The sequence below is a fragment of the Acomys minous genome (genome assembly GCF_964271855.1).
Source record: "Acomys minous genome assembly, chromosome: 5".
Lineage (NCBI taxonomy): Eukaryota > Metazoa > Chordata > Mammalia > Rodentia > Muridae > Acomys > Acomys minous.
This window is the reverse complement of record NC_140494.1, coordinates 3,009,532-3,036,945: the sequence shown is the minus strand read 5'-3', so window position 1 is coordinate 3,036,945 and position 27,414 is coordinate 3,009,532. Positions and strand designations below refer to the sequence as shown.

At 42.0% G+C, this 27,414-nt stretch overlaps 2 protein-coding genes across 5 annotated transcripts in view; one reads left to right on the top strand and one right to left on the bottom strand.

Annotated features, from left to right (window-relative positions):
* LARP4B (La ribonucleoprotein 4B) overlaps positions 1-27,414 on the top strand; it is an 86,172-nt gene continuing 58,758 nt past the window's right edge. For 2 of the 4 annotated variants that reach the window (XM_084781747.1, XM_084781746.1), the window contains exon 1: positions 1-282. The gene's annotated coding sequence lies outside the window, so the exon portion shown is untranslated. The remainder of the gene's footprint in view (positions 283-27,414) is intronic. The other 2 variants (XM_084781739.1, XM_084781738.1) reach the window with 1 other exon arrangement.
* Positions 97-27,414, bottom strand: LOC311597526 (uncharacterized protein; the record flags this gene model as incomplete). Its single annotated transcript, XM_084781726.1, has 2 exons — positions 7,360-27,414; positions 97-7,015 (listed from the first exon to the last, which is right to left on the bottom strand). The coding sequence occupies exon 2, from the start codon at positions 811-813 to the stop codon at positions 97-99; it is 717 nt and encodes a 238-aa protein (XP_084637852.1). The 5' UTR covers positions 814-7,015; positions 7,360-27,414.

Genomic DNA, 27,414 nt, shown 5'->3' with positions numbered 1-27,414 from the left:
GGAAGTGGGATCTGTGTGTTCTCATGCGAACGGGAAGGAGCGTTGGGGATCGGGAGTCTCGAGGTTGAGACATTTTCGGGCCCGAAAGGGGAAGGATCAGCTGCCGCCGCCGCCAAGCCCGCGCCCGCGCCCCTTTGCTTTCTCCGGCCCGGCCCGGCCGTGCCGCCTCTTCTTGCCGTCTCCCTCCTCGGCCGTCCCCGCGTGTTTTGCGCGGTCGCCGGGCACCGGGGCTGCGGCGACGAGCCCGCGGGCGGCCGGTCGGGCGGGGCGGGCGGCTGACAGGTGAGCGGGCCGTCCTCGGTCACCGACCGGGGCTGCCTCCCTCCGCGCCCGGTGCTCGGACCCGCGCCGGCACCAGCCTGTCACCGGGCCGCCATCTTCCCGGAGGGACTGGGCCAGGCGGGCCAGGGCCGGGCCGGGCCGGGGAGGGACCGCGCAGGGCCGGGGCCGGCGCTGGGGCGGACGGGCAGTGCCGTGGAGAGAGCGGCCGGGGAGGCCCGGGTTAGACTGGCCCTGGGAGGACCTGCGGGCTGGGGTCAGACCGACTGACATGGCCCTGGCTGGACTGGACCGGAGCGGAGTGAGGCGTGTGTTGAGTCGACCCCGGGCCTCCTCCCCGAGGCCGGTGCGGATTTGCCTATGCAGCCGGAGGAGAACGGGCTGGGGTCGCAGGCCACCAGCGCCCCCAGGGCGGGCAGGCGACGGGGACCCGCAGTGCGGCGCCGGGGCCTCGCCCCCCTCGGTCCTGCCGGAGACCAGCCAGACAGCCGCGCTCGCTGCTGCGGGGAGAGATGGCTCATTAGGGAATCGCATTCCTTTAGAACCAGGAAGTTAGGATCCTGTTGCTCGAGTGTGTGTGTGTTTGGAATGCTGCTCCCCTTTCCCCTTACACTCGACAGACTTGAGCAAGTTCGACTTTGAAATAGTTAAGAAATAAAAATCAAATGTGAAGACTCCTGGGAGCCTGCCAGGAACCTCTTAACCACCTGCTTCTCGGTGGTGTATAATAGAGCATTAAGTTTGTTTCAGAGTTTAGGTCATTGCATATTGTGACTTTCAGTGAATTTAATCCTGTGTCTCTCTCCCCCCACCGCAATTTTTTTTTTTTTTTTGGTGTAAGGTGGCTTTGAATTTGGACTGACTGGGTATGTGACAAAACTACCCGTAGAAAATTATCTCAATCTGACTTCCATTCGAGACCTTCTCACTGGCCGAGGAATACTTTGTCTTAATCATAAACTGAAACTTTGAAGTTTTATGTAACAGGATAAAACTAGAGCTTCCCGTGGCTACAGTGGAATTAGATTGTAGCACACAGTTAAGTAAGGGAGTTTTTAGTAGAGGCAGTAGCAACTGCAAGTGTTTCTTTTAGGGCATTTAGCTACTCCTTTTCAAATTGAGTCGAATGTTTAAAATGCATTTGCGATTTGTTTTGAGTTAACCTTTGCTAGACCACAAGAGAGAAGAATGATATTCACTTTTTTGGTGGTCTGATAGTATATTATGTGCAATTTCCATACTCCCTCAACTTGATTGGCTCCCCTTATTTATAGTCAAGGTTAATTGATGGAACTTGAAATGGTTGTGGTTTTTTGAAAGTTTATTTTTTCATTTAGTACATTTCCCTTAAAACTTGCATTAGTTAGAAATATATTTCATCTTGTATTTTGGAGTAGTAATGTGACTTGAGTTGACTTATTTATATGACTAAAAATGGCATGGCTTCGTAGTCATTAGAAGTTATCCTGAGTTTGCCTTTAATCTCAGCACTAGGGAGGCAGAGGCAGGTGGATCCCTTGAGTTCGAGACCAGCCTGGTCTACAGAGTGAGTGCCAGGGCTATACAGAGAAACCCTGTCTGGAAAAACCAAAAAATAAAAAGAGAAGAAGTTAGTTATCCTCTAGGTGACTGAGTTTCTCAGTCTGTAAGAGCCTCAGAAGACTAATGTAACATGAGCATGTCAATGTTGGCTGTTTTGCTATTTTTATTGTTACTCAATTGCTATTTTTGATATTCTACCTTTTAGCTGTCAACTTTTAATTTATTGTTAGTGTTTTTCCCCCTTGATCACATCTCTGACATAGAAAACAGGTTCTGAGGCAGAATGTTAATTTGGAGAAAAGAGCTATACTATATTTGAGTAAGATCCAGAGAGAAAATAGATGATTATATGGGGGTTGAAGCTTGCTAGATTCATTATACCACATTCTGTAGAAGAGTAGCTGAAATTAAGTAGCAGCAGTTTCATATTTAATGTTCTGGGGGTTTGCCCATTTTGTTAAAACACAAACCCAAAAACCTTGAGATTTAACGAATTGAACTTATGTGGCTTACCTAAATATGCACACAGTATGACAAAGATTGCTTGAAGTCAGCAAATAGATATTTCATTTAACCACCTGTTTTCATGAAGAAGTCTTAGAAAGTTATCTAAACATAATTCTGAAATGCTAAGTGAAAGTTTGGACATAATTGTTAAAGGTAATTAGGATAAACAGTGCTTTCAAGTAGCTGCATCTGTTCAGGTTTGCAACAAGATTTACAAACTTTTTGGACTTGGCTGGTGTTAACCAGCTAAGAAGTGGCTCACACACTCCTCTCACTGTCGTCTTTATGTCACGGAGCATTCATGCTCCTGTCAGAATATGCACTAGGGTTATACTATAGCTCTTTCACTTTTAGTGAGCTGATGGCCTTTGAGGTTGGGAAAGTGCTGTACTGGTTAGTTCCTGTAAGTCCCATTTGTTTTTACGTTAGAGTTAAAGGCGGAGTTTACATGTACTTTTCTAACACCTGTAGTGTTCTTGTAGCTACTCTAGGGTTTAAGGTATATTGCTTTCTTAATTTTAGATTGGTAGAAGCAGAAAAATTGTAGTGTCCTTTTGAAATTTCTACCATTGAACCATTTCAACCATTTTCTAATGAGAGGGAGAAAAATGCAGGCGTTGAAGCTGGGCCTCCCAAGTGTTGGGGTCAGAGGCATGCCTCACCATTGCCCAGCCCTCATATTCTTTTTTGCATGTGAAGAAATGTTCTGTTGTTGCTTGTTTTTGTTTTTTCTGTGAAAGTTAATTTTAGAGTGTACAGTGAATGAGTCCACTACTATTTGACAGTTAGATTCATGAGACTTCAGTTTAATTTAAATGTTTTGCCCTAATTTATTTGGCAGTACATAGGATTAAACCCTGGTACTTGGTTTATGCTAGGCACTTTACCACTGATCTAAACCCCCAGCCCTCTTTTAAATTTTTTTTAAAAAAAATTGTTTTATTTAAGTTAAGAATTCCACTAAGTTGTTCACTGGCCTTGAACTTGCTATCCACCTGTCTTAGCCTTACAGCAGCTGGGAATACAAACCTGTACCTCCAGGCCAGCTAGTTTGTCCTTAAGTGTTAGACTTGTTGAGGTCTTTGGAGCTGCTGTTCCCTGTAGTTACCTTAATTAGAAATGAATTTTCTTATTAGGCCATGGAATTGGAATAGTAAGCCTCTAGATTCCCTTAAGAAAAGGAAGGGGCCTTCTGAGGTGGCTCAGCCGCTGAGGACACTTGCTGTCAAGCCTGCTGACCTGAGTTCAGTCCCCAGAACCCATGTGGTAGAAGAGAGCCAATTTCTGCAAGTTGTCTTCTGACCTCTACACACAATAAATACATGAATGTGAAAACCAGAAGAGAAGGGAGATAAATTTCAAGTTGGAAACGTTTCCCCTTAGTGTTGTGCCTTACAGGCGGCTTTATTTCCCCATGTGCACATGGCTTCCTTAGGAGTAGGGGAAACTATTAGCTGTGCTTCCTTCCTTTCCATTCCTTGCTCTCTCCTTCCCCATGCCTCTTGTCTCTGTGCCTTTATAAAGTCTGTCTTTGCACTGCTTTTCTGTGGAAGCTGTCATGACCCCTATTTTAATCAGGAAGGATTTGCATAGGAGTGATGCTGCTGATGGTGTGATCTTTTTCTTTCTTGCTATCCCTACCACCTCAGTTTCTGAGACCTAGGCATTTGAAAATATTTAGGACTTTATACAAATGGAAAACATTCTGCCTTATTATTTTTTAGAGGGAGCTTAATGATCACTGATATAAGACTTAGTTGTCAGTGAAAATATCCTTTCATCTTCCTTAAAGCTTGTTTATCAGGATGGTTCTTAATTGCTTGATCAAAATAAAATCATCCTCTATTTACACAAACTGTCTTCATCATCTCTATCCAGAGTCTGCCTTTCAGACACAGGCTTGCTTGGCCCTTCCTAGAAACTTATCAGGGCGTGCTCACTGTAGCCCCACTGTCTGTGGCTTCATTCCCTGCTCACTTTCTAGGCCTTCCTCCATGGTGTGCTGTCTTAGCTCTTGGTAGTTTCTTTGCCTTTTTTTTTTCCCCTCCAAATCTCTGCTTAGTCCCTTTTTTGTTTTGTTTTGTTTTGTTTTGTTTTGTTTTGTTTTGTTTCTTGAGACAGGGTTTCTCTCTCCAGGCTGGCCTTGAATGCATACAGATCCCCCTGCCTCTGCCTCTTGAGTGCTGGAATTACAGGTCTGCAACCCGCCTGGCTTTGCTTAGTTCCTTAATACTGGTAAGATTGCTCTTGAGGACTCGTTGCCTCCGTTTCTAAGTTTAACTGAGTGTTTCTCACTCGCTGCACCCTATAGAGTACACAGTTAACCCAGGGATACTTCTTATGAGGAAGATCTCTTTTATGTTTAGTACTTTTTCCCCCGCTTTAAAGCCTAGTGTGGTGAGGGATAAAGCATGGCTAAGGGCAATCTTCCACTTGTGTGAAAGAAAGTGTTGACAATGTCTGTTAACAAAAGTGGACAACTGAAAAGGATATATTGTGGAGCTTCTTCTAGTTTATAAAGTTACTTTTACAATGTTTTAGCTGGCTTTTCATAGCTGTATTTAATGGATAAAGTGGCTTAGGCACAATAATTTAACCTTACATTTCACTGTCTTTCAGTCTTTCCATAGACCTCTTTTTTTCTTTCTGTATTTTGCTTTAAAATTTAATTCTATTAACAAAACCCAAAGCAATGATAATATTTCTAGTGTATTTTTAATGTAATATTCTATTTAAAGTCATGTACACTGACATTCAGATACTGGTGACAGCTATGCTCTTCCTTGTTAGTTACAGTTGTCATGTATTATGTCGTGTTTGCCCTAGGCTCGCTTTCATTTCCTTTCTGTATTTTTCCTTTGTATTACTCTTGGCACTGTAACATGCCATATACATTATTTATTTGTGGTCTGTTGTCTGTACTCTAACTCCATGACATATACAGGGGATTTTGTCTATTTTATTCATTAGTACGAACCCAGACACCAGGACAGTATCAGGCACATAATGTGCCATAAATGATTTGTTTGCAATTTTTTGTTTATTTATTTGTGGTGCTGGGAATTAATATTTTTCCCAGACAAGTGATCTAGAGTTGTACCTGTAGGCCCCTGCGAAATTTAATAAATCCCAGCCTTGTAATGGTGAATAAAGCAAATATCCGGTCTTCATTTGGGTGCAAGGTACACAACTACTTAACCAAGTATAAAAGTACAATGGTCAGTAGGTCAGAGATGTGGCTCTGGAGGGAAGTTATGAGAAAAGACAAGAGATGAAAGTAGCCTTTTCTGCAAAGAGAATGACACTGCAGTGACTCTGAGGTGGGTGGGAACAAAGAACTTACGACCAATTAATGTAGAAACAGCTCAATGAGGCGAAGGACTGGAAAGAAGTAGGTGGGAACTGGCCTGGGGCCTAGGATGCCCCTGTGTAGGTTGAGGAAGCATCAGGAAACACTTGGAGGTTTTTAAGTGGTGAATTACACGATCAGAATTGCCTTTTAAAAATAATTGTTTAGAGCTGGTGAGCTGAGCAGGTTAAAGGTGCTTGCCACCAAGCTGGACAAACTGTTCAATTGATCCCCAGATCCCACATGGTTGAAAGAGAGAACCAATTCCTGGAGGTTGCCCTCTTATTGTCACATGCATGCCATGGCATGTGCCCATGCACATACATAAATAAAGATAATAAATAAAATAAAAACATTTAAGAAAATACTTGTTCTGCTTTATGGAAAGTGATAGGGAAGAGGCAGAAATGAGTGCACTGACATGAAGTTTACTTAGTGGCAAGGAGCAGATTACTTTTCCTTTATTTTATTATTTTCTTGGTCACGGTTGAAAAGACCCAGTTCCAGTCTACATGAAGTGTAGCTTGCTTAGATTCCTTTAGTTTGTATGGTGCAAAATCATACATGTTTAAAAAGTAGCTGAAAAATATGCCTTAGGTCTGCTATCATTTGTCAGTTGTTTAAAAGTATATTGTTCTGATTTTATCAGGGCAAACTAATTAACATTCTTTTTTTTAGTAACATCTCTGGAAAATGGGAACTTTTTTGTTTTCACATTTCAGAAAGCTTTATATTTTTATTGTGGGTTGATCCTACTACAGGATGCAAACCCCTTAGCCCACTTGATGTGACGTTACAGGCAGCTTCAGAGATTGTTACTCTTTGTGCACAGTTTTAACATTCATATTATTTTATTTTATTTTTGGTTTTTCGAGACACGGTTTCTCTGTGTAGCCTTCGCTGTCCTAGACTCACTTTGTACACCAGGCAGGCCTGGAACTCACAGCGATCTACCTGCCTCTGCCTCCCGAGTGCTGGGATCAACATTCATTTAAAAAAAATACTTGTACAACCTTTCTGTTAGCTGGGTGTGGTGACACACCTGTAATCCTAGTTCTTGAGAGGGGGAGGCAGAATGAGCAAGAAGACTTCAAGCCTTGAGCTACCTGAGACCCTGTCCCCGGAGCCGGGAGGGCTCTAGTCCATAAAGACTGACACTTTTTTGAGCCCTCCTTTCTCTTTTTTTATTATATTGTATCCTAATGTTTCATTGTTGAGATTTGTATCTTGTAAGGTGTCTTCATTCACTCCAATTGTATTTCTCTGCTTTAGTCAGTAACAGTAGCTAGTAAAAAAGTGTTCTCAGTTTTATTTATTGTTGGTTTTTCTCTGTGTAGCCTTGGCTGTCCTAGCTCTCACTTTGTAGATAAGGCTGGCCTCAAATTCACAGTGATCCACCAGCCTCTGCCTCCTGAGTGCTGGGACTAAAGGTGTGCGCCACCACCGCCGGCTTCTCAGTTGTTTTTAAACCAGAGTTTGCAAAGGGAAAATTTTGGCCTTACTGGAGAACAATGGTACTTCTTCCTAATGGCTTCCAAGGCATCGGAAGATGGGGTGCAGTCCATCGTCTTAACCACTCAGCAGTGACTGTGTGACCAATAACTTTTAAGAGTAGACTTAAAGCCGGGGGTGGCGCACTCAGGAGGCAGAGGCAGGTGGATTGCTGTGAGTTCAAGGCCAGCCTGGTCTACAAAGTGAGTCCCGGACAGCCAAGGCCACACAGGGAAACCCTGTCTTGAAAAACAAACAAACAAAAAGAGTAGACTTAAGCCAGTTTGCTATTAAATATTCAGAAAAGTAAAATCAGCTTAAAAATGCTTTTAGGAGGTAAAAGTATTTAAAAGACAATCTATAGTATTTCAGTTAGTGTGTCAGGAATTCTGCTTATGTGGGTACTTGGCTTTATTCTCAGCTCAAACTGCATGGCATGTTCATTAAGTCCTGTACCTTAGTGGCTGCCACCCTACTTCCCCAGTTATTGTCACCATGCCAGATGCAAATCAGTGTCGCCCTTTAACAGGTCAGTTGGGGTGCAGACCAGCTGTGCATATGAGTAGTTGGTGAGTCAGCTTCTTTGCTCCTTCAGAGAGGGAGAGCCATGAGGAAGACCAAAGGGCGAAATGCAGGAAGCTGTGTGCCCAGTGCTTAGTGTGTGTTCTGCACTTTTTCACAGTGCTTATGTTTTTCTGTAACTTCGATGAACTTAAATCTCTTCTGCTGAAAATGTTCTTCAAGACTGGCTAATTTAAGGTAAATTAAATCGAAACACAAAAAAGATTAGAGGTAGAAACTAAAATTGCCCAAACCAAAACTGCCAGAAGTACTCAGGCTTATAGAATTTAAATCTCCATGACATGGAAAATTTAAATTGCGTCTACAGAGTGCCTTCCAATTCAGAGTGATGGTGTTTTAGTAGGTTTCAGCCAAACTTAGGGAGACTCTTTTAGCATACTGTGTCTTTCAAGTTCAGAATATTGAAAGTACTTTTCTTTCTTTCTTTCCTCCTCCCCCTCCCCCTCCCCCTCCTCCTCCTCCTCCTCTTTCTCCTCCTCCTCCTTTTTGGTTTTTCGAGACAGGGTCTCTCTGTGTAGCCTTGGCTGTCCTGGACTCACTTTGTAGACCAGGCTGGCCTCGAACTCACAGTCATCCGCCTGCCTCTGCCTCCCAAGTGCTGGGATTAAAGGCGTGCGCCACCACGCCCGGCCCAAAAGTACTTTTCATTGTGTTGGGTAATAACAGATAGTACGTACTTTTCATGAAACATATGAGGTTATAGTTTGAGATAAAAAAAAACCCTACAGATATTCTTGCAGATCCGTTGAACACTCTAAATTATGTCAGCTCAGTTTTAATGGGGATGGGGAAGGAGGGAAAGAAAGTGCTGGATCCCCAGCTTTCAATTTGTGTGAAAGTCGGATTAGATAAGTTTATTTTAAAGACTAGTTACCACATGTTTACTATTAATGTAACATTATTAAGTCACATTAATGAGCTATATTCCAGGTTCCTGAGTTTCTATTAATGTCATTGTTATCTGTCTGGGATTACCAGGTGCTTATATAGTGTTACGTGAGAATTAATACCACCATGAGGTAGCAGAGTCTGCCTCGGAGATTTCCAGTTTTGGTCTATACTCTTGTATTAGTTGAGATTTGATAACTAGTTATCAACTGTCAGAAAAGCAGTATCTCATCATAGGTGTTTAGAGCTGAAGGCCCTAAGTACTCCACAGAAGTTGTACGTTTGTTGGTTAGACATACAGCTAGCTGGTTAGTGGCAGAGTTATGACTGTAACTCAGCTCTTTCCCAGGGTCTGGATGTGCTCTGCCTCTTCCTGGTGTGGACCCACCCTAGGCTCATTGCACTCATCGTTGCGGACTCAGCCCAAATACTTGCAAACCTGTAAAACCAACCTAGACATTGGTAAAAACATTAACCTTATTTCTGTTGCAGAATTTTAAAGAAACATTTTAACTTTAAAGTGGAAATTTTTTTTAAAGATTTATTTGGATTATTTTTTACATGTGTGTAGTAGGTGAGGAGGGTAGGTGCCTGAAGGAGACCAGAGGCATTGGATCTACCAGGAATTGAAATTATAGGCTACAGGCAATTGTGAGCAGTCTCATATGGGTGCTGAGGGTGGAACTCAGGTTCTTTGAAAGATCAGTACACACTCTTAGTCTTTTTGGGTTTTGTTTTTGTTTTTTCTAGACAGGATTTCTCTCTGTAGCCTTGGGTTGGCTTTCTTGGACTCAATTTGTAGACCAGGCTGGCCTCTAACTCCCTGAGTGCTGAGATTATAGGTGTGTGCCACCACTGCCTGGCTCATGCTCTTCATCTTTTTTTAAAAAACAATTATTTTTATGTAGATGAGTTGCTCTACCTGCATGTACACCAGCATACTAGAAGAGGGCATCAGATCAAATTATAGATGGTTGTGAGCCACCATATGGTTTCTAGGAATTGAACTCAAGGAAGAGTAGTGCTTTTAACCACTGAGCCATCTCTCCAGCTCCCTCACACTCTTAATCTTAATCACCATCTTTCCAACCCTAAAAGCAGATTCTTATAGAAGCTCTTAAAAAAATGAAGTAGTGTTATTATTTGTTGCTTATGATGGGGTTAGGTTCTGAAATACAGTTAGCCTATTTAATTATTGTGACTATTGAATACCTTAGAATACTTAGCACAAACAGATTGGATAGACTAGTCAATTCACATAACCTTTTGGTGTAGTCAAGGCTTACAGTGAGAGATGTGCTGTCTATACAACATTGCATGCTGTTTTATAGTAAGATTTTTTAAAAGTAAAATGTTAATATTCAAATAATAAAAGTTTAGTGTAGTAAAAAAACTAATAAGGATTATTTCTGAGCACTATCGAGTATTATCTGTGCATTATTCCATGTGTTTTTATACACCTGGTAGTGCAGTAGGTTTGCTTATATCAGTATTGCTACAATGGTGAGTAACATGTTGCAACCAGATATTAGATATGTCGCAACAGCTACAGCAACAATAGGCCATTGGAATTCTTAAATTTATTGTGCATCCAGGCCGGGGTGCGCTAGTGGCAGGGTCTGTGCATGTGAGTATAGGTGCTCACAGAGGCCAGAAGGAGGGTGTGGGATCCCTGGAGCAGGAGTTGTAGACAGCTGTGATCCTCTTGCTGTGAGTGCTGGGAATCAAACTCAGTTCTCTGAAAGAGCATCAAGTGCTCTTAGTCACTGAGATTATTTTTCAGCCCGTCCCCCGAAATTTTAGCTCCATTATAATGTATAGGGCCACCATTATGTTTGCATTATCCTTAACTTAAATAGTATAGAATACATGACTGTATTCAAGGAAAATTAAGGATTTTGTCATTCTAGAATATTTGGCAACCTTGATTCAGATAGGGAGGTAGTACTACATGTTGTGATTAGCATCCACCAATTTATATAATATAAACAGACTGGATTATACTAGTTCACCTTTTTTGTTTATTTGTTTGTTTTTGAGACAGTGTTTCTCGTATAACCGTCTTGGGGTCCTGGAACTTTGTAGACCAGGCTGGTTTCAAACGCACAGAGATCTGCCTGTCTCTGCCTCTCAAGTGCTAGGATAAAAGGTGTGCGCCACCTCGCTTGGCTGTAGTTCACTTTTAAGAAAGAGTAACTCAAGAGAAATTAATATAAATAACATGTTTTTCTTACTAAAGCATTCATACAGTTGTTCATTTTTAGTATCCTTGGTATTAACTATGTACAGGTTCAAAAGTATGATGTCATATTTTGCATTTTGTATGTGTGGCTTTTGTTGCTTTTAAAGACAGGCTTTCACTCTGTAGCTGTATGCTGGCCTTGTGCTCAGAGATCCCACTGCTTCTGCCTCCCCAGTGCTGGAATTAAAGATGTGTGTCGTTATACCCAGTATCCATGGCTTTTTTTAAAAAAAAAAAAGAGACTAAACTAGAGGGAAAGTGGTTTTTTTTGGAAAGCTTTCCTATGGTGTGTTTTGCTGTGTTTAAGCAAAACAACTGGTGTGTGTCAGGATCTCAGTTTAACAATAGTTTCCCCAGGAAGCAGCTCAAATTCACAGCTGTGTGCTGCTTGTCTTAAGGTTCTGAAAACTGAAGCTATTGATGTTTATTTTCAGGACACCTGTTTTAGAGTCTGGGGACTCTGAGGCCAGAGGACAGTTTGCTTGCACTATTCACTACAGGAAAGACAGAAAATGGTATCGTTTCTAGTTTCATGCTTTTGAGCCCATAATGACAGTACTCAACCCTTGTAAAAAGCTGGTGGTGTTTCAACACCTTCAATTTGGATGACACAACAATGTGTGTCTGGGGGCTTACCCTAGATGTGCAGGCGTTAGCCAGGTGGGATAATAAATACCCACGTCTGTACTAGCACTCAGGAAGAACAGGCTAGTGTGCCCTACATAGCAAGACTGTCTTAAAAAGAGAAAGACATTAAAGGGTCTAATGACAAAGTTTCAATGTGTTCACTGAAGCTGGAGGCATAACACACTGAATAATACTGAACAAGTGCATTTAGTTTACTAAAAAGCAGTGCTGTTGGGAAGCTTTCTGAGAACCCAGGCTGGCTTGTGGTCCTCACGGCTGAGCTCAGGCCCACTCACATGGTGGGTGAGCAGTCACTGAGCCATACCCCTCCAGCCATTGGAACTACAAACACTGCTTCTGTTTCTCTGCTTGCTCAAAATCTATTGTGTGAGGCATATTATCTACTGAAAAGGGAGTGTAATCCTAACTGGCCTGAGTTATAACCCACTTTATGAAAGAGCGATGGCTGGAGACAGATCTTTTACAGTACTAAGCCAAAGTGAGATTTGATTCTGAGTTTGTTGTGGAACTTTGGTTCTTTTTTCAAAATATTGTATCACTTGTGTACATATAAGAGGATATTCATTATGTTTTAACAGTACCATTTACACTGTTATTTTGGGAAACTTTAAAGTATCTGCAATTGTAATCCTTAATACTTGAAGACTGTTGTTTCGTACTGTGGCTTTGTAAATAGTTTGGTATTTCAGAGTTTCAGAGTCTGGCTGTTGTCTCTCCAGGAATAGTCATGACAAGGTGCTTAAACACGTTGTGTACCAGGTACTGTGCTGTCTCCATGCTCTGAGGAGTCCTTACAGTGCTGTTGGTGAGAAAACCCAGATGAATGAGGGTGTTGTGTCTGGTGAGAAGGAGGCCAGCTCCCAGGCAGTGCCCATCATACCTTTGAGCCCACCTCCTAGTCAGGCTTTTTAGCCTTTGTTCACTGTGAAGATGTCCTAAGAATCTGAAGTAGTAATTTGGTTGAGAGATGATTTTTCTGAAAAATTTAGTGACAATTGGAATATAGAAGTGAAGCATACTTAAGAAAAGGCTAAAATGTATTTGCAGGTTTCTGGCACAAGTATTGGTCATTTATATGAAATATCGTTTCCAGTGAGATAAGCTTTGAACAGGTTTTTATTTTTTATTTTATTAATTTATTCTTATTACATCTCAGTGGTTATCCCATCCCTTGTATCCTCCCATTCCTCCCTCCCTCCCATTTTCCCCTTACTCCCCTCCCCTATGACTGTGACTGAGGGGGACTTCCTCCCCTTTTATATTTGAGCAGATTTTTAGAACAGTTATTTTTACCTGCTCCTCCCATACAAATAATTGCTTCAGTATGTCTTTGCCACTAAGAGACTTCTTTAGTGGTTTGCTCTTAATATTAAGTTAATTTTTAATGTCACTCTTTGATATGTAACTCATAGGCCACAAGTGTATCCTTGTATGCATACACGCGAATCTAGAGACTAAAATGAAAATTTTGTTCAAAGTAATTTTACTCTAACTTACAAATACTGTCTTTTTGTGTGTAACCCATTATTTGAATGAAGGTTTTACTTGGAATCATCTCATTTTCTATGCTTTCTGTTTTAATTACTAGGCAGTTCTTCTTGCACTTACTGCCACAAAGAATTATTAGACACACACTTAGGGTTTCTCAGGTCCTGTGTTAGGAGCACAGTGGTGAGCAAGGCAGGCAGGCTGGCACAGGTGCCCTTTCCCTGTGACAACATTTTGGAGTTGGTGGGATAATCATAATTTGATGTGCCATATTCCAGGATAGAAAAGATTACTAACTTAGGCTCTTTTGGGAGGCAGAAAAGTAATATTCAAATACCGGTGTATATTCCATCCTGAAGGCAGGTTAAAGAGTTTGAACTGGACTGGGGCGGCCCATGCTTTAGGAAGAACACTTGCCTGGTGGAGTCCTAGGTGCAGGGAGACTGGCAAGTTAGGGTAGTTTCAGAGATTACAGCTTTCCGAAGATTCAGTAACAGTTGGAATTTAGAAATGAACCTTATTTGAGAAAAGACTCCTTGCAGGGTTTTAATTGGGTAGTTTACATATCCTTGAAAAGGAGGTTATCAGTTTTTATGTTTTAAAAGAGCAGTGGGGTTAGTGAGTTTATTTTAAACAATTGATGTATAGGAGTCTGCCAGACCATAAAAATGTCACTGCGTGTTGATTAGATAGCTCCTTTGAAACTAGCAGAAGGTTGTGAACCAGCCTTCTGGGAAGTGAGCACAGGGCATGCATGACTCCAGGAACTGAGGTAGGAGCTCTGGAGCCACACAGTGCCTGGTTGTGTTCACTAGACTGGGTGCTCTTCCTGTGAAATCTGGGGCACCTGCAGAATGCCCTGCCCTGTGCCTGGTAGGCTCCTCTTTGGCAGGGGCCTTTGCTCTGAGTAATCTGTTTGCCAAAGCCTCATAACCCTATTCACATCGATGCTTCTGTTAGTGAAGTTACATAATTCGATTTCTGTAAACAAATACTGTATTTTAGAAATCAGAGTAGTCAAAGAATTTTGAGTGTTTTCATCACTAAGAAATGATAGACGTTTGTAACGGAGAGGCTAGGAGGTAGCACAGAGCTCACATAAAGAACGCTGGGGGCTGGAGAAGAGCTGACTCAGGGGCTCAGCGCACTTGCTGCTCTTGCAGAAGACCTGGGTTCTGTTCCCAGCGCTCACGCGCCATGCACAGGGCCGCTCCAGGGCATCAGCAGGCAGGTACTTGGAATACGTACATGCATACAGGCTAACCGTTAATATGTACAAAGTAAAAAGTAGAAAAAGAAAAGCTGGATGTATAGTGGTGTGCTGGTCAGTCCAGATGTGGGGAAGTAGTGACAAGAGGATCTGTGGGCTCACTGTCCGCTCAGCCTGGCCTAGCTGGCAGTCCCTTGTTTTGAAGGAAGTACCTTCTAAGGCACTTCTGAGGGTGACATGAAAGGGTGTGTCCACATACACAGGGGAATAATCCTTCTACAAGCATTGCATATTTAGATTGTTTTAGATGTGTATTAGATATCCTTTAAAGAAACAGCGACAGCATTAGATGATATGTTATGGCTTATGTGAGAAAGAAGAACGTGAGTAGAGTGTGGGAGGTGAAGACCAAAGGGAGCACACACAAGTTCAAGTTAAGTATTAAGTTTTGTAATTACCGATTCTTTTGCAGTTCCTTTCAATTGCACAGGATACAGAGCTTCTTACTTTGCTTAGCACATAGGAAGACCATTTCAGGGTGGTTGAGAAAGAGTGTCTGTAGAAGCAGAAGCACCAGGCCAGAGGGGAGAAGACAGTGCAGAGTTGCCATCAGGCCGTGCTATGCTGCTGGGAGATCTGTCCAGTAGTACAGCAGCAGGGAGACTCTTAATGCCTGGTGAGCCTGGAGACAGGAGCAGGCTGGGAAAGCATATGTTAGACTGGCTCCCGGGAGCAAGGTCGTGAGGGCATCCATTCAGGGCTGACTTTGTTCTTTTGCAGTTTTCTTTTCTCCCATACCTCTAATGTCACACCTCTTCTGTCTTTTGAGTCAAGATTGGGTTACTTAAAAAAAAAAAAAATGACTTCTTTTTATATGCATGAGTGTTTTTCCTGAGCATGTTGTGTGCCTGGTGCCTTTAGGTGTGATGTTTTTGTTTTTGTTTTTCAGGAGCAATACAGGGTTATAATTGCTAGGATATAGTTTCATTTCACTGAAGTATTAATATAGATACCATATTTTATCTGCATATTTTTATGTGTTCACAAAATATTTAAATTTGAGAAAGAAAACTGCATATTCATTTTTTGTTTTGTTTTGTTTTTCAAGACAAGGTTTCACTGTGTAGCCTTCCTTGCCTGTCTTGGACTTTGTAGACCAGGCTGGCCTCAAACTCATATCGATCCACCTGCCTATGCCTCCCGAGTGCTGGGATTAAAGGCATGCGCCACCATGCCCGGCTATTCGTATGTTTCTTAAAGTAAAATGTTTTATCACCATTTATAATGCTGTTAAATGAGTTATTCATTTTTTTGTTTATTCAGTTATTCAGTCTTGTGTTATTACTCATGCTGCCTTTGGATACTAGGGCTCAAAGTAATCCTCCTGCCTCTCCCAAATAGTTGGGACTGCAGGTATATCCTCTATTACTCAGCTCATTGGATTTTAATTTGTTGTTTGGTTTGGTTTGGTTTTGGCTTTTTGAGACAGGGTTTTTCAGTAGTCCTAGCTGTCCTGGAACTGTCTGTAGTCCCGGCTGGCCAACAACTCAAGAGAGCCATGTGCCTCCACTTCCCAAGTGCTAGGATTACAGGCATGCACCTGGCTTGGCTTTTAGTTAAGGAAGGTGATTGCATGTTCATGTAACAAAACTTAAGGAAATACAGTAAGGGCTGCAGTGTAGGGCTATAAAGAAGACAAGTTGCCATTTCTGTAACTCCATCTGCTTGGTCATCGGCAAATAACTGTTCCCTTCTCTAGAGTTTCATGCCTGCTGGGTTTCAGTGCCCTTCATTACACATTAAAGATACTCTTGCTTTGTTTGGGTTTACTGACTGATTAGTACAGATTAGAAGTATCTTTTTTTCCAAAGTGAAGTTTTGATTGACCATTCTATTCTAGAAAACTGGACCATTTTAGTTTTTGGAGCAATTACTCTTCCTTAGGATAAAAAAAGTAAAAATACTGTCTGTCTTGGGTGTAAAGTTGTTTTTTTGTTCTTAAACTAATCACTTAATGTGTTACACAAAAAGTGCAGATAAATGTTCCAGAAATTGTACTCCCTCATCAGAGTCAGAGACCTGTATATAAGTGCACTCTTACTGACATCAGCATGCCATCAATTCCAGGATTATTTGGCCAATCTACCTGGCTAGGTGGATGTCCCTTACTGCTTCCCCCTTTGAAAGTTGTACGTTGATGAAGATGACTTTTGCAGTAGAGGAGGACTCATCCTTGGAGGAGGGTCTCTGAGTAGCTGTGTTCTTTTGTTAGAGCCTCCAAACCAGCTTTGAGAAATCAGAAAGCTCAGGTTTTAGGTGTGGTCTCAGCTCCATTGGCAGGAATAGGTAGTGCCTGTGAGCAGAGCAGTTTACAGTGTCTCCAGCTATCTAAGCCTAAAACCTCCATCTTTACTGTTTTCTATGTGTTTTATTGAGACTCTTTTATATACATTGGGATGGGTAATAGAAGATGATCTGCAGTCTCTGAAGACAGAGAGTGGGGTGAACAGAGATTTTCCCCATCCAGCAATTAAGTGATGATGGTAGATATCTGAGGTTTGATGGTCTTCTGTGGCCGCTGATTGTGAATTCCTTGAAATAAGCATATACTGATATCACTGTCTTCTTCATCAGAACTCATTTTTTTTTCAAACTAAGTGGGTGAAGTTTTTGTGGGGAATACTCAGTGACCTCAAGAAAATGATTGGTTAGTTCAAAAGATAGTTAATAAAGCTGCCCAGTTAAGAAGTGCATGTATACAGTTTCTAGGGCACAAGCAGAAAAGATTGGAGTCAGGCAGCCCTGTGGTTTGTCAGGACAGTTGCAGTACATGTGGAATGTTGACAAGGTATTCTTTTCTTTCTTTGGGTTCTGTATGTATTTAGTTTTGTTTGATGTGTTTGAGACATGGTCTAGCTGTGTAGGTCCAGACCACCTTCTAACTTGGGATACTTGTATCTCCACCTCCTAAGTACTAGGATTAGAGGTGTACACCACCCTATGTCCACCTTCTGTAAAGAGATGGCCTGAGTAGTAAGCACATGAGTTGAATTGCAATAGCATTGACATCAAATGAGCAGGACCGAGCAACGGAGCCTCAAAGCCAGGATGGAAGAAGACACAGACAAGCCCGGCATGGTTGACTTAGTAACGGGCGTGGTGGCTACTGATGGCTAGGTGAGGCACGGCAAGCCCTGAGACATTAACCCTAGGAAACAGTTCTTTAAAAATAAATTATCAATAAACAGCCACCACCACAACAAATGTAAGTCAGAATGTATTCTAAACAGGCTGAGTTGAGAGACAGCTAACTCTTCATGTGGGGTTTCTTTAACATTTTGACTTAAACCCTTTTCCTCTCTTATATGCTTTCCCAGTTTAGGTTAAACAAAATAATTATGTTTGTTGTCTTAAACCCTGCAGAGACTCCAAATATAGGGTATAGCATTTCCTGATAGTGGTGTTTCCCTGATGACCAAGGAAGATACGTGAAGCAGCCAAGCCTGCATTTTAGGAAGCTAATCCTCATATGGCTGTCCCCCTTTCTGCCTGGCTTCTCCTCTTGTGAAATTGTGTAAAGAGTTTGTAGAAACAACTTCTGGTTATTGGGAGAGGGCACAGCAGAAGCGAGAAGTTGCTCTGGGGGTAGAAGGGCTATGTTTGCCTGCATGCTGCAGCTTTTTGGAAGTAAAATTACAGCCACATGCAAAGTGAGAGCTAGGACTCACTCCCATTTCCAAGGCCTTCATGTTATTGTTTTAGGTTTCCTATTTATAAACCAATACTGGAATGGTGATTTGAAGTTTGTCAGTATGTTAATGTGTAAGATAACATCTTCCCTTGCAGAGGCTTACCTAATGAGATGACTCAGATTCCCAAAGGTTTTTTTGGTTTTTTGTTTGTTTGTTTTATATTAATAAGAATGCCAGCTCAAAATGTTTTCAAACATGTGTCCTCTATAAAACTTTGTGAATGAAAACGAGGGCATACAGCTCCTAGGTATAGTTGAGAAAGTTTTATTGTAGATCTGAGAGAGAGAACAGCCGGAGACATCTGGAAGGGTCCAGACTGAACTGGGCCATGAGAGAAGTGGGGCAGGAGGACCAAGAGGCCCAGAGCGGAGGACCAAGAGCTCAAGAGAGTGTGTAGTCAACTGGCTGAGCTGTATAGGAGTCAGAAGCTGGGGAAAGGGAGGGCCAGCCTCTGGGTGGAGATGCTTAGGGTGGGGGTAGGGTGAGAAGTCCTGGGAGGAACCACAGGCCCTGAGTAAGACTTGTCAATTAGTATGTCATAAAAGCAGTCATAACTTTTAAAATGTGTGTATGTGTGATCAGTACATAGTTCTAATTAGATTTTTATTAGTTTAACATTTAAAAATACAATTTTATAGCTGGGCATGGTGGTGCACGCCTTTAATCCCAGCACTCAGGAGGCAGAGGCAGGTGGATTGCTGTGAGTTCGAGGCAAGCCTGGTCTACAAAGTGAGTCCAGGACAGCCAAGGCTACACAAAGAAACCCTGTCTTGAAAACAACAACAACAAATTATTATATTTCTTGAAAATGGATACCTTTTCAGTCAGATTTTGCTAATTATATCTAGTATCTGATTTTATCACTCCTCTCAGCACAAATAACTCAAAGTATAATTTTTTTAAATCACAATTTTCCCACCATTGGCTTTTTCAATAGAAGCATAGATGTGCATGCATAGAAGGACATTTAAAATAATCAATCTTGAAATTTATTGGCAGCATCTGCTTAGAAGTACAGCAGTGCTGGGTGCCAGTGTCAGTGTACAATCAAACAAGCACTGTACTGAGATTGGGTTCATTCTTTTCCTTTGCTAGTGCCTTTGAGTAACACACTTACTGTAAGAACACTCACTGAAGAGGCTGTTACAGAGATACCGAGTCTGGGAAACAAAGAGCTAGAGTAGCAGCCTTATTGGAGGTAACAGTCTTTTGCTCTGTAAGTATTTCCGTTACTGAAGATGAAATTCTGTGTGAGGTGAAAGAGAAGCAGAGTTGCCTCCCCTGAGGAGCTTGGCAATTGTTTTTGTGTGTGTGTGAAACTGGAATATGCGTCTTAGGTGTGTGAGAGTGATGCTGACGGCTAGGCTCTGAGAATATGATCTAGACACGCCAGCTCCTGTGCTGTCTTGCTTCCGTACACCTCTCTAGAAACAGAAAAATTAGTGTTGCTAAGAAACAGCTTTCTCTCCAGCCCTAAAATGCTGCAGTTGTGTTTTAATAACTTGTTACAGGTGCTTTGACAAATTTTCCCCCTAGTGAATTTATTTAGTTTCAAAGAAGTCAAAGTCTAGTAGTTAAACTGTCTCACTTATAAATACATTAGGACATTAACAGTAAAAACAATTTGACTTTTAAAATCGATTCCCCAGGGATACAAACAGTACTTAGGACAGATCTTAAATTGTGAATATCCTGTTTTTCTTATTCAAGGAAAACTGTTTACTTACCTAGTAGAAAATTCACTTACCGTTTTCTTAACTTGAAAAATTAGTGTGTGTGTGCACACGCATGCACACAAGGTGTGTGAGGTGAGGACAGCTCTCTGGAGCCCGTTCCTTGTGCCAGAGTGCAACATCTCAGGCTCAAGTGAAAATCGTCAACCCTGTGCTAAAGCTCCTGCACTCTCTGAGCCTTCTTGCTTGGCCCTTCACTTACCTTTTCTTCTCTTCTGCTAAAGTTTTAAAAGTTATGTTGGAGTTCTTGGAGCGTGTGCCTGTATGGTGGCATCTTGTACTTACCCTTGTGTTCCATCCCTTAACTGGTTGGTCCAGTCATGAGATGGCGAAGAGACCCTGGACTTTCACATGATGACTTTATACTTAAGTCGTTGTGTGAATGCTGATGGGGACGTAGAGCACTTACTTGGCCAGCACTGTATTCAGCCATTTGTGTTTGAGTGATACTGAAAGAAGCATCAGAGGGCTGGGCTGTACTGCTATGTCCTTGCTACGGTGTGTATTTCTATACAGGGTGCAAAAAATGAAATTTTAATCACATACTGTTAAGTCTCTTTCTTTCTACTTTCTTTTGTTTTTTTGTTTTGGTTTTTTTGGGTTTTTTGATTTTTCAAGACAGAGTTTCTCTGTGTAGCCTTGGCTGTCCTGGACTCGCTTTGTAGACCAGGCTGGCCTTGAACTCACAGTGATCCACCTGCCTCTGCCTCTGTAGTGCTGGGATTAAAGGTGTGCGCCATCACGCCCGGCTTTTCTTTTGGTTTTTAAATAATTGCAAAGTTATGTGAATTTGTAAAAAATCTAGTTAAAAAAATCTAGTTAAATCTTTACTGTCTATTATTTTATATCATGCTTTGCTTTTTTTTTTTTTTTTTTTTTTGCAGGCATTGTTGATTTTTTTTGTTTGTTTTTTCTGTTCTTCAAGACAGAGTTTCTCTAAGTAGCCATGGCTATCCTGGAATTCACTCTGCAGACCAGGCTGGTTTTGAACTCACAGAGATCCACCTGCCTCTGCCTCCCCAGTGCTGAGATTAAAGACGTGCGCCACCACTGCCCCGTTTTGTCAATTTTTAAATAGTTACAATTATTGTACTAGTTTCTGCTTTTCTGTAGTTAAGTGTCTTATTTCCGTTTATGACCAAAGCCAACACAATTATTGCTCATAAAATGGTTTACATGCTTTCTTTTATTTCATCAGGACATACTTTAAGTATAAATAAATGTGATATTTTAAGTATCAGTAATATATCTAAATTATATGTGTGTGCTTATTTATTCTTATTAGATTTAAATACACAAAGGTAAAGAGGACAGTATCATGACCCTCACTCAGCTGACCTGTTCTAGCTGGTTTCAACCGCCACTAATCTGCCATCTTTGAAGCTTTAACAAAAATCAAAAATTAAAAGAAAAACAAATTCCAGATTGTGTAATTAAAGGGAAGGAGGATTTCCTGGCTCTCAATTTGAGGCCATACCTTCCATCTTGGCAGGAAAGACACTAGATACAGCAGGACCAGGAAGTGGATCAGTGATAAGCATCCAAGTTCAGAAAGCAGAGAGGGAACTGAGCAGAGGGCTGAGCTATAAAATCCAAGACCATGCCCAGTGACAGATTTCCTCCAGCAAGGCTCCACCTCCTGAGGGTAGCACAACCTTTCAAAATGATGCCAGCCAGCTGGGGACTAAGGGTTTTTACAAACATGAGTCTATGGGGGACATTTCACATTCAAACCACAACATAGATGTATATGTATATTTCACTCCACAAGCTATTTATATATACATGTATTTATAGGGTAAGTCCTTACTGTAGTCACAATTGGTCTTGAGTTCATGGGCTTGGGTGACACTCCCAACTTGGCCTACCAAGTATCTGGGCCTGTAAGGGTGTGTCAGTATGCTCCATGAATAAAGAATTTTGGTTTGTATCTCTTAGACAAGGCCATTTCAGATGAACAGAACTAGAACACCTTGATTGAATTCAATAAGATCACTATCATTCTGTAATGTTCTTTTTATTCGTGTAATTTTTTTTCCTGCATCCCAAATGAAAATTTAAATTCAATTTGACTCAAAATCCAAATAGTTCACATTAAACCAGGTTATTTGGGTGAAAGCTTTCGTAGTTTGTGTATTTTTTCTTCCATTATAAAATGTGTTGAAATTGATATAGAAATGAGGTGTCTTTCTTGCTCCACATTTTGGATTTAGCTGATGGCTTTGTCTTATTTAACATGAATCTCCTCCGTGTTCTCTTTAAATTGGGAGTCAGATCTAGAGGTTTGATTACACACAGTTTTATTTTTGCAAAAATGGTTCATAGGTGGTATTGGCATGTAAGTGGCCTGCCTCTAGGTTGCTTAGTAACCTATGATGTCATTGCCTGCCACCACCATGTAACTGGCCACCTTGTCTCTCTCTTAACTTCGTCTCTTTCTCTAAGCCTCCCCTCATGGCCCCCTCATGGCCCCCTCAGGCCCTAACACCACTCCCTTTGCCTTCCCTCAATAAATCTCTCCATATCAGAGCTATTGCGTGCCATCTCATTTTTAATGATAACACAGTGGTTGGGCTACAGTAGGTAGCCAGCAAACCTCAGGCAGGGCATCTTCCTGTTGCTGCTTCCTCACCCAGCTTTCTATGTGGATGCTGGGGATCCACACTCAGTTCCTCATACTCAGTGCTAATCAGTACTTTGTTGACTGAACTGTCGCACTCTGCACTACCACTCAGAGAAGAAAGTAAAGTACTGTATTAGCAACAAAACCAAATGGAACAAGGTACAGAAACACAGTTAAAATTAATTAAAGCCCAAAATGGTTGTAGAACAGAAAGTGGCAAAAATAATGTGGTGTGTGCTGTGGAAATCAGTTAAAGGTTAGACGATTAAATGAACTAGAGAAGTGGCCGTAGCAGCATGGCTAAAGTAAATGAAAGAGGGAAGAAGAGAGTTTAAAAGCTCACAAGTAATGAAAAGAAAAAAATGATTAGATAAATATTAGGGGGGGGGAGGCATAAAAGCTCTTAAACTCAAAATACTATTCTGAGTGTAGTAAATGGCCTGTAGGAGTGGCTTTTCTCTGGGTTCTCCATGGTGGGTGGGGTGTCATTTCAGTTTGGAGACTTTCTTACAATTTATGTGGGTGCCAAGCACGTGCTAGACAAGTGCGTCTGTCACTGCAGTCTTCACGTTAGTAGCTTCTTCGCTTTGTGTATCAGGAGCCTATGATGGCCACGACGTTTAGCTTTGTAGCCTGTGAGCTGGACAGGTTCTCCCTCCCCCGGGTCCCCCAAACTGTACACTCTGAGGCTGACTCTGAAGTGCTTTGGGAATCCAGTAGACCTCTGGAGTGTCAGGGCTCAGTTTCTGTAGCCGCAGACCCTACATGGATCTGTATCTCCAGTGTTGACCCATCCCCTGCCCTCAGGCTTGAGGCTACCAGGTTTGGGTGGGACTGCCTTGCCTTCTCCCTGATTACACACTGGAGCCCTGTGCTGCTTCCTTTTGCTGAGGCATCCTCCTGCCGTAGCATACTTTTCAGCTGTCCTGTGCCTCCCTCTGTGCTTCCTCATGTTCTTTTACTCCAGTTCTTTGAAATAGTGTTCCTTGTTGCTCTGACTCTTGTCCTTCACTGCAGCTCAAGACACGGCTCCTACTCCACCATCATCCCTAGCACTCTCACAGAACTACACCTGCCCTTCAGAATTGACCTCACTGGGCTGGGGCGATAGCTCCCATGATGCACAAGCGTGAGGACCTGAGTGTCGCTCTTAGGGATGTGAAGCTGGACGTGACCCTTCACATCTGTAACACCAGCACTGTGGGAGCCATAGACAGGAGGATCACTGGGGCTTGGCTGCCACCCTGCCTCCAAATTCAAAGGTATAAGACGAAGAGGGATGGAGCAGGCCACCTGATGTGTGTGCCTCCACACACGTGCATAAATACCTACACACTTGAAACAGTCACCCTTCCTCTAGCTTCTTCACTATTTTGGGGGTGGAGTGGGGAAGTGCTAAGTTTTTCTTTGCTCAGGTGATTCAGAATAGTCTACATGACTTTTATAAAGTGTTTTAGGCCTAGGGATGTAGCTGAGGTAGTTGAGTACACAAAGTCCTGGGTTCAGCTCCTAGCTCAGCATAAAGTGGGCGTGTTGGGGTATGCTTGCCATCCTAGCATGTAGAAAATGAAGGCAGTAGGACCAGAAGTCTAAAGTCATGTGAGTACATAGGCAAGATCAAGGCCAGTCTTACGAGCTCTCCCACTGTGGTAGGTTGATGGCCCCAATCTTCTGCCATGATCATGATCATGGGTTCAAGAGTGTAGTGGCCATGTCATGCCCAGCAGAGAGCATTCCAAAACATTTTTATCCTTTCTTTAGGTTCTTACAGTCTTTAAACTGTCTTCATGATGTTCCCTGAGCCTTGTGGTAGGTGATTGTAGATGTCCCATTTGTGGCTGAGGATGCAGCAGTTGCTGACCTCTTTGACCAGTTGTGAGTCACTGTAGTTACTGCTGCCCACTGCAGCTGAAGTTTCTCAGGCCAGAGTTGACAGCCTTTAGAAGGGAAAATGATGAGCAGCTTATCATGTCTGTTTGGCAGAACAAAGGCCTCTGACCTCCATAGTCCAGCTTTTTATTCAAGTTCAGTGAGACCAAAAGTGAATTCCCCCTGTGTAGTGGGTCTCAATACCATTCAGAATGAAGTTGGTTACCCCCACACAATCCATTTTACTAGTGGGACATACCTTAACTGGCACGTTGATAATATACTATGCAAGACCCACTGCAGCAAATGGCTGTTGGTAACAGTTCTCACCCAGTAGCCTGCATGGCCCAATCTTGTATTGTTAAGTGTAGCCCTCGGGGAGGACACTTTTTTGTTTGGTTGATATCTCTAAGATCTGCAACAAGATGATGTGGTGCCTTCATCATCATGTGGTGATTTCCTATATTGGTATTCTCAGGTCTTCTTTACCCCAGCACCTTGGGGGTGGGGGGAGTCAGCTAATAAACCATGGCTTCTGCGAGTTAGATTACCTACCCATGCAGAGTAAGTACCTGAGCTCAACCTCTTGTTTTTAAAGTAGCTTACCAAAGTATCCTTAAGGCTTTTCATAGATCCTTAGTTTGGCAGGCCTTCCTCCAACTCCCTCCTCTGTTTCCTTATTTCCTTTTTTTCTTTCCCTTTCCATATTCCTTCTTTCCCTCTTTGCTTCCATTTTGGTTTTTTGAGACAGGATTTCTCTATGTAGCCCTGGCTGTCCTGGAACTTGCTCTGTAGACTAGACTGGCTTTGGACTCACAGAGATCTGCCAGCCTCTGCCTCCTGAGTGCTGGGAGTGAAGGTGGGAGCCATGGCACCCGGCCTTTATTCCTTTTTTTTTTTTCCTTATTCCCTTCTTACACCTCTCTATTTCCTCCCTAGTGCTCTCCTCTACCCTCATAGCACATGTGTTCTGACACCGCCCTCTTCCTGAGATTGCTTGCTATTTAAATTTCTTTTATCTTTTGAGGCAGGATTTCATCATCATGCAGCCTCGGCTGGTCTGGCGCTTGCTCTGTACACCAGGCTGGCCCGGAGCTTGCTCTGTACACCAGGCTGGCCTCTCAGATCTGCCATTCTCTGCCTCTCGAATGCTGGGATTAAAGATCTATGCTATCATGCCTAGCTCAGATTTTTTTTATTATCAAATAATTTCATTAATAAGAATGTTGAGAATTAGAACCAGGTTTTTGAGAATAGGGAGAAGCATTATAAAGATGAAAAACCCTCACCATCCTTAGCAGTTGGAAAAAATGCACCTAAGGCAGCTCACATCTGTAACTCCACTTCTGGAGCATCTAATGCTGTCTGGCTTTCATGGGCACTAAGCACAGACATACACACAGCCAAAACACTCATACACATAAAATTAAAGAATAAAAGAAAGACAGCAGATGACAATAATTGATTGATGGTTGCTGTTAAGGATATGGGAAAGAGCCTGTGGAAATGTGAACATGTACATCTATTATGGAAATTCCTTAAAATTTTACAATTAAGTGTAACCTGGTAGCTGTACTTGAGTCTATACACCTGAAGAACATCCATGTTCATTGCTGCACTACTCCTAATAGTCAGGAAGTGTAGCCAGCCTACATGGCTGTTAATAGATAGCCTGCCTAGAAAATATGGTGCACAATAGAATTTTATGCATGAAATCAAAACATTTGTAGGAAAATGAAAAAATCTAAAAGTTATGTTAATTGTAATAAACCACATTCAAAGACAAACTCACACTTTCTCTCCTATGGAACCTACATTTAAAATTTTCAGTTCGATCCTCCATCCCTTTCCCTTCACTCTCTGTGTTTATGTACATGTATTTATGTATGTGTGTGACAGTCACAAAACTAGAAAGTTCAAGGATCATGAGAGGAGATAAAGAGCTCTTATGGAGATGAGAAATAGGAAAATGGAATACAAGTAATAAAGCATTATTTGGGACTAACTAGGAGAAGAAAGAGAACTGAGCTGGAAGGTCCTGGACGTGGGGACCACCGTGGGAAAGGGAAATGAATGAAAACAAGGTATCACGAGGTGTGTGAAGATGCTGTAAAGAAACCCATTACTTTGTATCCTAACTTAAAATAGTAGTAAGTGAAAAACCCTGTCTGGGCACACTGAAGAAAAAACAAGTTCCGTCTTCATTTCCTTTTCTCCCTTCCCCTTTAATTTCTTGGCCTTCTGGTAATTGTTTTCAGAAATGACTAAAAAGGTGTCTGGCCTACATTGACCTCTGTATCTTATTTGTGAGGCATTAAAGAAGAAACACCTTCACCTCAGAACTGAATGCTTAGGAGTCCTCACAATAATAGTCATAAAGTTGTCTCTTTCTAAGTCAGTTTTTTTTTGGGGGGGTGGGTGGGTTTCTCTGTGTAGCCTTGGCTGTTCTGGACTCACTTTGTACACCAGCCTGGCCTTGAACTCATACAGATCTGCCTGCCCTGCCTCCCTGAGTGTTAGGATCACAGACATGTGCTACTGCACCCAGCCTTTCTAAGTCATTTTTTAAAGTTAGATGCGGTAGTATATGTGAATTTTATTGCCTGGTGCTATTGAGAGGGCGTTTCCTAAATGTTCTAGTGTTTACACAGCTGTACTCAGATATTTTCAGTTTCTTTCTAATGAAATCATTTCTTTGCAGTTATTGTTTAATGTAGCTCTGGATGGCCTGGAACTTGATATATAGACCAGCCTAGTTGAATTATTGATTCACTTGCCCTTGCTTCTAGAGTGCTGGGATTAAGGGTATGTGCTACCATGCCTCAGCCACAACTGTTGTTCTTGATCAAGATAAGTCAATGGGGTTGTTCAAAAACTATAAAGATACAAATTTTGGATTCATAACAAAATTTTTATTTTTATGGAATTGAAGGATTCTGTAGTTCTCTAGTTTGTTGATATGTACTTACCTAAAGTATACTTGGTGAAATGGTTCTTGTAGTCAGTCATCTCACATGTGTACATCAAGAAATGTGAAATCTACTTTCAAAGCAGACTTCTGTGTACAATAATTGATAGCCCTGTGTTACATTAGATCAGGAGACCTCATCATCCTAAATCACTGTTGTGTTCTTTGACTTGTGTCATCCTATCTTTCCTTCCCAGTCCCAGAAAACTACCATGCCGCGCACGCATGTGTGTGTGTGTGTGT